This window comes from Macrobrachium rosenbergii, chromosome 54 (genome assembly GCF_040412425.1).
Source record: "Macrobrachium rosenbergii isolate ZJJX-2024 chromosome 54, ASM4041242v1, whole genome shotgun sequence".
Lineage (NCBI taxonomy): Eukaryota > Metazoa > Arthropoda > Malacostraca > Decapoda > Palaemonidae > Macrobrachium > Macrobrachium rosenbergii.
Window position 1 is genome coordinate 28,901,079 of NC_089794.1, and position 13,445 is coordinate 28,914,523.

The 13,445-nt window shown below is 37.2% G+C and overlaps 2 protein-coding genes across 2 annotated transcripts; both read right to left on the reverse strand.

The window, feature by feature from the left end:
* Positions 1 to 1,298: 1,298 nt before the first annotated feature.
* On the reverse strand, positions 1,299 to 3,601 carry LOC136834626 (uncharacterized). The gene is made up of 3 exons (XM_067097205.1): positions 3,527 to 3,601; positions 3,365 to 3,430; positions 1,299 to 1,649 (listed from the first exon to the last, which is right to left on the reverse strand). The coding sequence occupies exons 1-3, from the start codon at positions 3,599 to 3,601 to the stop codon at positions 1,299 to 1,301; spliced, it is 492 nt and encodes a 163-aa protein (XP_066953306.1).
* A 4,219-nt stretch (positions 3,602 to 7,820) lies between these two features.
* LOC136834627 (phenoloxidase-activating factor 2-like) lies at positions 7,821 to 13,205 on the reverse strand. Its single transcript, XM_067097206.1, has 4 exons — positions 13,146 to 13,205; positions 12,173 to 12,343; positions 11,577 to 11,747; positions 7,821 to 9,567 (listed from the first exon to the last, which is right to left on the reverse strand). Exons 1-4 carry the CDS (start codon positions 13,203 to 13,205, stop codon positions 8,539 to 8,541), a joined length of 1,431 nt encoding a protein of 476 aa, XP_066953307.1. The 3' UTR covers positions 7,821 to 8,538.
* Positions 13,206 to 13,445: the final 240 nt, after the last annotated feature.

Here is a 13,445-nt window from a genome sequence, read left to right on the forward strand (position 1 = left end):
GATTTGTATTACAGATAATGAGATCACACACACCCACTCGTATCCCATGCGTAGACCCATCAAACTTGAAGCGTAAATTCTCAGTGGATGATCTAAGCTAAGCTTCCATCCGCTTGGAAACAGCGTAACCACATACCAAAACCAGGTAGTTATACCTTAGGTATACCTTCGTCTCTCTCTCTCTCTCTCTCTCTCTCTCTCTCTCTCTCTCTCTCTCTTTGCCTTCTCCGTTGTCAAGTGCATCCCAGGTAGAAGAAGAAGAAGAAGCTGTACTTATCTCCCTTCCTCTTGTCTTCTGGTCTGTCCCGGAGGCTCAAAACCAAACTGGTTCTGTGTTCGGATGAGGATGCTGTAGATTTCTTGGGAAGTGGTTAGAGAGAGAGAGAGAGAGAGAGAGAGAGAGAGAGAGAGAGAGAGAGAGAGAGAGAGAGACAGAGAGAGTGCAGTTCTTATTGGGCATGAGAGCTAGGGAGTGGTTGTTTTTCATTGCTCAGGAAACGTAAGAGTAATAATTTTATGCTTCAGATTTTAAAACACACCTTAAGGTGTTCAAGGTACATCTGATACATTTCATATATATATATATATATATATATATATATATATATATATATATATATATATATATATATATATATATATATATATATATATATATATATAGTCTGTTTTTCTCCATAAGTATGTGTGGCTATTGTCTTGATTTTTTGTGCCATCTTGCTTTTTCATTGGAACAATAATTTTTTTGTGTTTAATTAATTTTGTTTCTTCTCTTACTCCATCTTGTTTTTTTTTTTCTCAAATCACTTTGTTTTTCCACTGGAACCATTTTGATCTTTACTCTTATGCCATTCTGTCTTTTTTTTTTCAGGAACCGTAGTGTTTTTGCTCTGGAACCTTTAGGGGTTTTTCTCTTATATTGTATTGTCTCCCTTTCTTAGGAACCATATTATATTTTCTGTTGAACCATTTTGTTTTTTTCTATCTTTTTCGGTATTATTTGTTTGTTTCTCATACCTTCTTGCATTGTTTTATAGGCGTTGTTTTGTTCTTCCTCTGGAACCATTTTGTTTTTCTGTGTTTTTCAATGTTATTTGTTTTTCTTCATGCCATCTTGTCCTTTTTCTGGTGTGGAGCCATTTTGTTTTTTCTCTGCAACCATTTTGTTTTTCTCTGTGTGATTTTCAATGTTTTTTTTCTCAGGCTATCCTGTCTTTTTTTATCTGTGGAGCCATTTTGTTTTTCTCTCTCTAGGTTCCATTTTGGTTTTTCTCTGGAACCACCTTGTTTTTCTCAGTCTAGGTTCGATTTTGGTTTTTCTCTGGACCCCACCTTGTTTTTCTCAGTCTAGGTTCCATTTTTGGTTTTTCTCTGGAACCACCTTGTTTTTCCTCTGTCTGTAGGTTCCATTTTGGTTTTTCTCTGGAACCACCTTGTTTTTCTCTGCCTAGGTTCCATTTTTGTTTTTCTTGTTTTTCCTCTGTTCCATTTAGGTTCCATTTGTTTTTCTGTCTAGGTTCCATTTTTTCTCTGGAACCACCTTGTTTTTCTCTGCCTAGGTTCCATTTTTGTTTTTCTCTGGAACCACCGTGTTTTTCTCTGTCTAGGTTCCATTTTGGTTTTTCTCTGGAACCGCCTTGTTTTTCTGTCTAGGTTCCATTTTGGTTTTTCTCTGGAACCACCTTGTTTTTCTCTCTGTAGGTTCCATTTTGGTTTTTCTCTGGAACCACCTAGTTTTTCTGTCTAGGTTCCATTTTGGTTTTTCTCTGGAACCACCTTGTTATTCTCTGTCTAGGTTCCATTTTGGTTTTTCTCTGGAACCACTTTGTCTGTTTCTCTGTGATTCCATTATGGTTTTTCTCTGGAACTACCTTCTTGTCTATTTGTATGGTCACATCATAGCATTTCAATTCGTGGAGCCATCATACATAAGTAGAACCCATTGATTCGAGAAAATAAAAACTCCCTGAAGCACCAAAGATCCCTCATTTATGGAGTAACATCTTGGCCACGATGACAAAAGCACAAACCTGTACACATCCGTTTCCTGTGGCCCTGAGTATGGTGTTATTGTTTTTGTGGGTATGTTATCGCAAAACTGCTGTGGTTATTTTCATTTCGCCGAGGCTTGTGCAAGGGAGCGTGGGATTGGGTACGTTCTTTAATAAGACATTTTTTGCTTTGAAGTTGAGATTTTGCTGTAATTTTTTTTTCTAGCAGTGGGAAGCCATGTTGTTATTCAGTTTGTTATTGATGTCATGAATTGCATTTATGCATCTGTTGTCCTTTTGGCGAGTATTAATGGTTTAAATACAGTTACTGGATAGTGTAAAGCTAAATACTTTATTATTATTATTATTATTATTATTATTATTATTATTATTATTATTATTATTATGAAATTCATTCATTGCCATATAAGCGAGTATTGATAGTTTTACCACAGTTGCTGTATACTGTAAACCTAAAGACCTCTATCTTATTATTATTATTATTATTATTATTATTATTATTATTATTATTATTATTATTATTACTAAATGCATTTATTGCTCTGTTGGTGAGTGTTATGTTTTCACCAGAATTACTCTATATTCCACAGCTAAATAATTCTTCATTATTATTATTATTATTATTATTATTATTATTATTATTATTATTATTATTATTATTATTATTATTATTATTATTATTATTATTATAAATAGGTCCTTTCTCCTCTAGATCGAGAACGGGATATGTTGTGTATCAGGTCCACAATAATATTCAATGGTATTCTTGTTGATTTTATAAAAAAAATTAAAAGCTTTCGAACCCTGTCCTGAAGATGAACCTAGGACTGGGTTCGAAAGCTTTTGTAACTCTTTTTTTATAAAATCAACAAGAATACCATTGAATATTATTGTGGACCTGATACACAGCATTATTAATATTATTATTATTATTATTATTATTATTATTATTATTATTATTATTATTATTATTATTATCTGAGGTAATTTTATATTGATTCTTCTCAATCTTCCTGATAAGACTCAGTATAAATAAACGCAAATTATTCAGCCATCTTATTTAACAGCAGTCGGCTAAGAGAGGATGTGCTTCTTTATTATTATTATTATTATTATTATTATTATTATTATTATTATTATTATTATTATTATCATCAAAGAACTGATAAGACTCTCACTAGACCTTGCATTTTTTCCCTCTCCAATTGTTTACTTCAACCTCGAGTCTTAATTTTCTCTTACAATGAATCACATGACCTTGACGTGGTATTTTTATGATCCAATATTTTCAATCTTTTAAGAAGACACCATTTTGAAATAACCCGTTTTCCCCCCTTCTGGCCTCTCCTCACCTTCTTCTTCTTCTTCTTCTTCTTCTTCTTCTTCTTCTTCTTCTTCTTCTTCTTCCAGCAGCTACCCTGCAATTTTCATGCACGTCTCTAAAAAGTTTCAGCACGATTTTTTCGTTTTTTTTTTTTTTTTTTACTCGAGGAGGTTTTCTGGTTCTTCCTCGCCTGCTCCTGTTGGTCTCGACAGGTTTCTGAGCGCGAACCGCAGGAAGGATTGGGCAGAGTGTCCTCACGCTCCATCGGCGACCTCTCGCTAAAGTTTGAAGGTCAGCTAAGTCGAGTATAAGGCAGTGATGCAACTCTTTCGTTCGCTGAATTCTGAGAACGCTTTTAATGTCACTAAAACCAAGGTTATGGCGGCTTTGGTGCAGTCTTTTGCTGTTGAAGCCTGAAAACTTTTTGAAGTCGATAAAGTCAAGGTTCAGGTTTTGATGCAAGTTTATGCTGTTGGCGTCTTAAACCTGTTGATGTCATTTAAATAGTGGTTAAGGCTTGATGAAACTGTATGCTGTTGACGTCTGAAAACCTTTTGATGTCACTGAAGTCAAGGTTATGGCTTTGGTGCAGACTTTTGCTGTTGATGTCTGAAAACTTTTTGAAGTCAATAAAGCCATGGTTAAGATTTTGATGCAACCTTATGCTTTTGACATCATGAATCTTTTGATGTCATTTAAGCCAGGGTTAAGGCTGTGATGCAACCTTATGGACTTGACATCTCAAGCCTGTTGATGTCATTTAAGCTAAGGCTAAGACTTTGATGCAACCTTTAACTGTTGAAGCCTTTAAACCTTTTCATGTCATTTTAAGTCCAGGTTCAGGCTTTGATGCAAGTTTTTGTTGCTGACGTCTTAAACCTTTTGATGTCATTTAAATAATGGTTAAGGCTTTGATGAAACTGTACGCTGTTGCCTCTTTGAAACCTTTTGATGTCATTTATGCTTTTGAAATCTTAAAGCTTCTGATGTCATTTGGTTAAGGTTTTTGATGGAACCTTGCACTGCTAACATCTTAGGACCTTTATATGTCATTTTAAGCCAAGGTTAAGGGTTTGAGTCAGCCTTATACTATTGACTTCTTAAAATCCTTTGATGTCATTTTAAGCCATGGTTAAGCTTTTAAGCAATATTATGCCTTTGACATCTGAAACCTTTTGATGTCATTTCAAGCCAAGGTTAAGGCTTTGGTGCAACCTTATGCTTTTGATATGATTAATATTTTGATGTTATTTAAGACATTTTAAGTCAAGGTTAAGGCTTTGACGCAGTATTCTGCTTCCAACCTTTTGATGTCACTGGAGCAAAGATTCTTTTGATGCAACTTGATGCTGTTCATGTCCTAAAATCTTTTGAGGTAATTTTAAGCCAGTGTTAAGGCTTTGATGTAACCTTCTGTTGCTAAAATCTTAAAACCTTTTGATGTCATTTAAGTCAAGGTTTAAGACTTGGATTCAACCTTATGCTGCTGAAGTTTTAAACCTTTTGATGTCAGCATAAAACCAATGTTAAGGGTTTGATTCAACATTATGTTTTTTACATCATAAATCTTTTGATGTCATTTAATCTGTTTTTAACATCATAAATCTTTTGATGTCATTTAATCCAAAGTTAAGGCTTTTATGCAGCCTTATGTTGCTGACATTAGAAGCCTTTTGATGTCATTGTGAAGCAAAAGTTTTGATGCAAACTTATGCTGTTGACATCTTAAACCTTTTGATGTTATTTAAGTTAAGTTCAAGGCTCTGATGAAACAGATCTAAAATACTCGACAGAATCGTAAAAGATATTATTTTATAAAAATAGATTAGGCTCACAAAAGACTTCAGGTTCAGTGATTTTTTTTTTTGCTGACAACATTAAGAATAGTGGGAGGATAAAAATCCATAGGTGACTTAATCATTTTAAATCAGTTCTGGTTTATTTACTTCCAGTTTCGTGTGATGTTTTTGACAAAAAAATTCTTTTTACTTACATTTTTATATAGACCATTCTTATATGACATTTCATACTTATTTTCTGACGCTAGCACCCACATACTGTTGTCACACTGCTCAGAACCAGTGGCTTTTACTTGCCTGTTTTTTCAGCAGTGTTACGTTCATGGGCCTGTTTGTATGTTTGTCTGTTTGGTAGCAGGATTATGCTGAAAGTACGATATGGATTCTTACGAAAATTTAACCAAAGTTAGTCATCGTGACTGGCAACAAGTGATTCGATTTAGGAGAAATCTGGTTATTTGCAAGGTATTTTTCATTAAGTTATTGGGGCCATAGCAGTACTAATAATAATAATGCTAATATGTTGTCCACCTACAAGTGAGCTGGTACTACAGTTGCCCTCACGGAGGCCTCGAGTTATATAAACGATGACGTCACTGAAAGGGCTGGTAAGTGATGACGTCATGGCATTATTATTATTGTGGTGGCATTGGTCTTGGGTTGGAGGTGTTTTTTCCTACTGTTGTCGCAAGCCTGTCTCTCTCTCTCTCTCTCTCTCTCTCTCTCTCAGGCAGACAGACAAACAGACAAAAACAAATTACTGAAGAAATCAATAACACTCGCCCTTCTCTTCTCTCTCTCTCTCTCTCTCTCTCTCTCTCTCTCTCTCTCTCTCTCAGGCTGCAATTTGGATCATTGTAAAGAAATTCCTGGATAGAATGACTTGGCGAACGATTAATGATAGAGGGAAGAAGAACCAGCAGTTGTCAGATGCAGTAAAAATGGCTAAAGAGTTGCCGGTCCGTAAGATAAATTTTCATTACGAAGGGTAGCTGGTAAAAGAGATTATATATGTACAGTATATATTATATATATATGCATATATATATTATATATATGTGTATATATATAATTATATATATGTATATATATACATATATTATATATATACTGTGTGTGTATGAAAGTATGTAAAACTAATACCATTGGTATCTAATCGTTATACAAAATTACACATATGGCCACGAATAAAGTTAAAAAAAAGGCAAATACAAGATCTTTTGTCTTTAATCAGAAGCATTTTTAGCAAATTATGTATATACAGTGCATATACACATGCATATACATATGCATATACACACGTACATATATACTGTATACTAGGTTTTGCTTGAGAACTGCATAGAGCAAAAGTGAAAGATCTTGCATCTCTCTCTCTCTCTCTCTCTCTCTCTCTCTCTCTCTCTCTCTCTCTCTCTCTCTCTCTCTCCATAGTTATGTAAATTTCACTTTTAACCCATGTAACCCAGGTTAATTCTCTGTACAAGACAATTTATCAAGCTATTCACCTGTCTCCTGTCAACCTGCCCAACTGTCTGTCTGTCTATCTTTCTGTCTATCTGTATGTCTATCTATATTTCTCTACTATATATCTATCTATCTATCTATCTATCTATCTTTCTCTACTATCTATCTGTTTATCTCTATCTCTCTCTATCTCTGTCTCTCCCTACTGTCTATATTTCTGTCTCTCTCTCTCTCTACTATCTATCTATCTCTCTATCTCTGTCTCTCTCTATTATCTATCTATCTATCTATCTATCTATCTATCTATCTATCTGTATCTATCTCTCTCTACTATCTATCTATCTATCTATCTCTGCTATCTATATAGCTATATATCTGTCTCTGTCTGCTATCTATCTATTTATCTCTTATCTCTGTCTGCTATCTGTCTATTTATCTTCATCTCTCTCTGCTATCTGTCTATTTATCTCTATCTCTCTCTCTGCTATCTATCTATCTCTCTCTATCTCTATCTCTCTCTACTGTCGATCTCTCTCTCTCTCTCTCTCTCTCTCTCTCTCTCTCTCTCTATCTATCTATCCATCTATCTATCTATATTTTTGTCTATCTGTATATCTATTTATCTATCTTTCTCTATCTCTCTCTACTATCTATCTATCCATCTGTCTATCTATCTATCTATCCATCTATCCATCCATCTATCTATCTATCTACCTTCCGCACTGATGGCGCGAGCAACATGACAAAGTCATATTCCATTGAGTGCGGTCGTTCACTTTGACCATGACTTTGAAGTGATCTAGGAAAACTATCTTAGCTGAACGGGACACACGGGCGGTGAGATGCAGCCTGCACGCTCGAGAGAGAGAGAGAGAGAGTTTTATATATATATATATACGTTGTGCGTGTATATACTGTATATATATGTGTGTGTGAATAGGTATATTGATATATTTATATATATATATATATATATATATATATATATATATATATATATATATATATATATATATATATATATATATATATACATACATACATACAGTATATGGAAAGTAACAAGCTAACTCTCTCTTATTCAAGTTCATGGCTTCAGACGCATTAACTACCAGTTATTGCACTTTGAAGCTTCTCATCTCTTTGTTTCTTTGTTCTGTGTAAAAATGGGATACATGTAAATGAGTAATACATCTCAGTAAAGAAAACACGTTGATAATGTCATAGTTTATTGTTAATATATTATAGTTTATTCATTCGGTGCATCCATTTCAGTCGTTACGTTGCATAATATTTGATAAGTGACACGTGCAGTTCAAATCAACTGGATAATTCCACCGAGTTATTCTTAAAGTCGTCCTGTTTTTTAATTTATTCCTTAAACCACCCCAGGTTTAAATAGAATGTGATGCCCGACCAAGAGAGAGAGAGAGAGAGAGAGAGAGAGAGAGAGAGAGAGAGAGAGAGAGCTAATCATGAAGTCGTCCTGTTTCTCAATGTATTCCGTTACTTACCTCAGGTGTAAATAGTTCATATGATGCTTGACCTATTAGAGAGAGAGAGAGAGAGAGAGAGAGAGAGAGAGAGAGAGAGAGAGAGAGAGAGAGAGCTAATCACGAAGTCGTCCTGTTTTTCAATGTATTCCATTACCTACCTCATGTGTAAATAGTTCATATGATGCCTGACCTATTAGAGAGAGAGAGAGAGAGAGAGAGAGAGAGAGAGAGAGAGAGAGAGAGAGAGAGAGAGAGAGCTAATCATGAAGCCGTCCTGTTTTTCAATGGAGGCTATTCCATTACCTACCTCAGGTTTAGGTAGTGAATATGATGCCCAAACCCGTATAGCGATAGAAATGCCCACTAGAAGAGGCAAGGCTATAGAGGTCAACGAAAAGGGAAGCAGAGAGAGAGAGAGAGAGAGAGAGAGAGAGAGAGAGCTAATCAGCATTTTGCCATATCCAGTCGGAGAACTTTTGCACGTTGACATAAACACCGGGCACTCCGTCCTCTCCGCAGCTGATGCCCCAAGCAGTTATCCCGTAGAGGAAGTAATTCCCGGTTCTAGGGTCCTGACACACAAGAGGACCTCCCCCGTCGCCCTTACAGACGTCCTTGTTCGGTTCCCCTCCCGCACACACGAAGGAATCGTCGAGCCTGAAGTATCTCCCAAGCCGGGTCCTCCTCAGGAGACGCTGGCAGTTCCCTTGGTCGACTACGGGGATGTCAATTTGTTTCAGGGTCGCCTGGTACTGCCCGTCGAAGGCGTTCTTACCCCAGCCGGTGGCGAAGCACCTCGTCCCCTGGCGCGGCGCCGCTTGGTCCGCCCTGGGAACGCACACCCTGTTGATGTGGTACTCGTAGTTGACCGGGGAGTCGAGCTTCAGGAGGGCGATGTCGTTGTGGAGATTGTACGAGTTGTAGTTCGGGTGGACGACGATCCTGCTGACTTCGAAGTCCCTCGGTTGCAGAGGCTCCTTGTTGTCGTTCACGACCCATTCCCCGAGGCGGACCTTCAGGCTGGAGCGGTCGGAGGCGCAGTGAGCCGCCGTGACCAGCCACTGGTTGGATATCAGCGTGGCGCCGCAGTTGAAGGTGAAGTTCCTGTGGAAGACGACCGCCTGCCAGGGGTACTCGCCGAAATCCGCGGTCGTTTTGGCCAGCTGGGGTCGTATGCGCGTCAGATCGTCGTCGGAATGGCGCACGCCACACTCCCTGGCCGCCTCGTAATGACTAGGTCTCTGACAGCAGATTCCTGAGATGCTGCTGTAGGGCCCAATGTTTATCTTGCACTTGGTCCAGGAGCCTCCTTGTCCGTAGGGAAGGTATTGGCTGTCTGTGCTCAGGCCCTTCGTAGTGCACTGCCCTGGTTCGACGCAGGTGGCATCTCCAGGACATCTGTCTACGGTCTGGCCAGTAGGTGAACAGCAGACCCCTAAGGCACCGTTGCTGTTGTCAACAAGGCAGTTCTGTAATGATTAAAATGCTGTTTTTAGAATTCTACTAAAACTTGAATCTAGATAGATCCTTTGGGCGTTCGTTCTACAGTAGATAAGGGTATGTGTCTCTAAAGCTACTAATTCAGATAATGAGTCAAGACTTAACTTAGGAGAGCTAGAATAGAGCCAGTTGCCCGGCTGAGTGAAAGGCAGTTTTTATGACTTGCTCTTCAGGAGAAAGACAAAACAATAAGAAAATATATAAAAGTATTTTTGAATAAAAGATGAGAATTCTGTACAACAACATGATTGTTAAATTATCAACACATATAATTTAGTTTTGGATTCTGTCTATCGTTTTAGTGTGTTAATTGTTTTGTTGTTTTTCTCAATGCCAGTTACTACCATACTGTGAAATTCCCCTTCTTGTTTTTGCTCACTGTCATTCATATAGCCTTCACTTATTCAAGAGGCGAATATCACTCTCTTCATCCATTTACTGATTAGATGAACGCATCCTTTTGACCTGCTCATTGTCCTTCGCGGTAAGAAATGTCGTACGTATCTAATAATGGTTGCCTTCGCTGCCAACCGCAAAACGTCTCTGCGGTTTATCATCTTCCTGGGTGTTTATGTTTTTTTTTAAGGTTTTACGGTCTAATTACCGTCAATTATGTGACTATGTATCCTGTTATGAAACAGCCTGTGTGCCTGACATTGCTGATTATGGTTTAGGCAAGTTTATTTTATTTACTGCTCTTCTCCCCTGAATTACAAGGGGCAAGTAACTACATCATAATTTAAAAAATGAGGTTATCATTAATTTTGTAAAAATCTGCCCAATTCTTAACATTTGCCAGATAAGGAAGGAGTTATTGCAATGATTAGATTAGGCTTCATTCCCAAGTTCAGATTAGTGGAAAATTTGGTAATTTTTGAATTTTACAGTGCCGGTTCAATCCTAGATTCTAAATAGAATAGAAAGCTGAAGATTTATATTAAAAAAGTATTGTAAACTAAGCCATTGATCAAAACAGCTCAACTAACATGAAAATTTGGTAGGAAAATACACATCCTCTTTCATTATTTTTGTACATAGATGAGCCTTTTCCACAAAAGGGTGATTGGTAAGAGAATAACGATAATTGTCACTGACATTCAGACTTCAGAGAAGCCTGATTAGCAGTGGATCGACACCCTTCCATACAATGTTTAGTTCACTTCTATTACGGCTCTATCCTTCCTATTTTTGGATACTGAGATCCCTTCATTCTTACAAATCTGCTGTCCAAGCACAGTCGCTTCGTATACTTACACAGAAGCCTCACCTGCAGTGTATTGAATTCTGTCACATGTACTAATCTTATTTAACCCTTATGGCATTTTGCATACACATTTCTCCCTCTCCTCCAAAGACTTACAAAATAGGCAGCCTCTTCACTTACACATCTCTAGTTCACTCCAAGCAACCAAGCCGCATTGAAGCACTGATTCGTTTGCTCACCCATGACTAATTCTGTTGTATACTGATGTTCTTGCCATATGACCACGCCTCCTCAATCTTCAAGTGTGTGTACATATCCAAACAACCCGTAACATCATTAGTCCCTTCTATACATTTTTCAAGTCTTTCTACATTTCCAAACCACTTCAGGCGCCAATAATACATTCATTTACCTGTGGCCTACCACTTCAGTTAACCAAATTTCTCACCAACCCATCTGCTTTCATTCTTGCTATGGGGTCAGACCACCTTAAAAACACTCTGATCCATTTTTTTTTTTATCTAGGACTTTTTGTAGTCTCTGTACATGTCCAAAGCACCCAAAAAAACACTTATCCACTCTGTTGCTTGTGGCTTACCTTTCAGGTTAACAATGTCTCACTAATCTATCTTCCATTTTTGCCACGTGGTTGAACCACCCTAAAGCACTTATTTCTACTCAAAGGCTTCTTCTCGTTTCCCCACATGACTGGACCACATCAAAAATGGCTAACCATTTCCATGAACCAAAGGAAAATTATGAAAACATACTCACACGTGCTCTACGAACATCTATCAGTCCTGATCCGTCAGTGTTGACTGTACCATCAGCATTACAGTAAACAGGTTCGACACAAATTTGGCCGCCCGAACAAGCTATGATGTTTGTCGATCCAGGTATCTGGCAGCAAACACCAAATTCTCCAGTGTCTGTAACTCTGCAGCCCTAGGATGAATAATAATAATAATAATAATAATAATAATAATAATAATAATAATAATAATAATAATTATAATAGTGGTAGTAGTAGTAGTAGTAGTAGTAGTAGTAGTAGTAGTAGTAGTAGTAGTACTAGTAGTAGTATAGAGCAAAAAGAGAACTGAAGTTGTTGATTACAATTATATAATTATTCTTCTACTACATCTGTACATAAAGGTGATAAATATGTATATTTCACTTGTGGAAACTGTTATTTATTCATTTCCTGGATCCAATGATAATGATAATAATGCCCAGTATTTATGATATATTTGATGAAAATGGGGCCTTGAGAAATATTTAAACTGTTTTTATTCTGCTGACATGGCATCTTCAAAAATAGATCAGTGCCAGTGAGTAGAGGTATAAACTTGTTGATGAACACTACTTACATTACTTGTTCCAAGTCTGGGGTCAATCAACCCTCCACCAGATGTATTGATGACACCATTGACGCACTGGTAAAAGGGGACGCAATCATGGGTATATGCTGGGCAGCTTGGATTCTGTGCCCTGGACACAGTACACAGCAGCAGGAGGATTGCAGTAGGTAGAAGTGACATCTGGGGAGGATAAGGACGATAGATTACATTTGTGTCTGGTAAGGATTGCGATATGTAAAATTTATAGAAACTGGATGAGTGATTGTGGAATTTGGGGTGATTTTGAAATTATTTCCTTGTACGTGCAACTTCTCTGCACATTGTTCCTTTTATAGAGTCAGACCAAAGGCATCTTTTCTGATCAGTTATTCAGCGCTTAATCCAAAGTTGGATTCTCTGCAACTTTTTCAAAAAGTTGGTTCTACATTGCTTATTTAACAGGTATTATTTCTGATATTACTCTTGGGAGGTTTGTGGCTATGTGCCACTATCACCACTTACATGGCCATGTTACACTTCCTTCGAAAGGGTGGTCCCACTCTGCCTATTTAACAGGTATTAATTTGGATATTACTTTTGGCAGGCTTGTGGCAATGTTCCACCACCAATTGCATGGCCTTGTTACACTCCTCAGGCTACACGTTCTCTACAGGCTTTGTGTGGGAGTTACAAACTTGAGAGTCAAAGTTTAGATCAGTCCTTTATACCATCCACTCCATTCCTCTGTTTCTTGAATAACTGAAATTGCATCGTTTTCTGAAGTAGGTTGGCATTCACATAAAAGGGAAGTTAATTAATTGTTATTTTTTTTTTGTAATGATTGTGCTCAGTTTTGGCAGTTATATCCGCCTAGGTCACTTCACATTCCTATCATAGGGATCGCAGTGTGTATTCACACCCACTTATTTCGTACGAGCTTCAAATGCTGGGAAAAGTGAATGAATTTTGAGTACCCTATTAATCAGGAAATAACATAACATACTTCGTAGGTTTGAAGGCCAACGTAGGACGATGGGCCATTTTCGCAGAGAATCCTTAACATCAGTTAAAAATCCGAGCAAAAAGATGGGAAATAGAGAAAAAAACTAGGACCATTTGCACATAGAAGCTGTGATGTGTAGTATTAGAAAACAGAAATGATACTAAAAAATATATATTATGGAACATTTTTCTTCAAGATGTGGAATAGACTTTCATGAATTAAGAATCATTTTCTTTATAGATTTTTACTGATAATTTAGCATTACTATCGTCAGTTATGATTTAAATCAGGCATGTGGAA

Excerpts from the sequence above, each read along its gene's own strand:
- LOC136834626 (XM_067097205.1), bottom strand. The coding sequence starts at position 3,601 with ATGGAGCGTGAGGACACTCTGCCCAATCCTTCCTGCGGTTCGCGCTCA. Across the intron at positions 3,431-3,526 it reads GTCGAGACCAACAGGAGCAG|GGTAGCTGCTGGAAGAAGAA; the intron begins GCGAGGAAGAAC and ends TGAAAATTGCAG. Across the intron at positions 1,650-3,364 it reads AGAAGAAGAAGAAGAAGAAG|ACAGAAAAACAAGGCGGTTC; the intron begins GTGAGGAGAGGC and ends AATGGAACCTAG.
- LOC136834627 (XM_067097206.1), bottom strand. The coding sequence starts at position 13,205 with ATGTTAAGGATTCTCTGCGAAAATGGCCCATCGTCCTACGTTGGCCTT. Across the intron at positions 12,344-13,145 it reads TTGGCCTTCAAACCTACGAA|ATGTCACTTCTACCTACTGC; the intron begins GTATGTTATGTT and ends TATCCTCCCCAG. Across the intron at positions 11,748-12,172 it reads CCAGACTTGGAACAAGTAAT|GGCTGCAGAGTTACAGACAC; the intron begins GTAAGTAGTGTT and ends TATTCATCCTAG.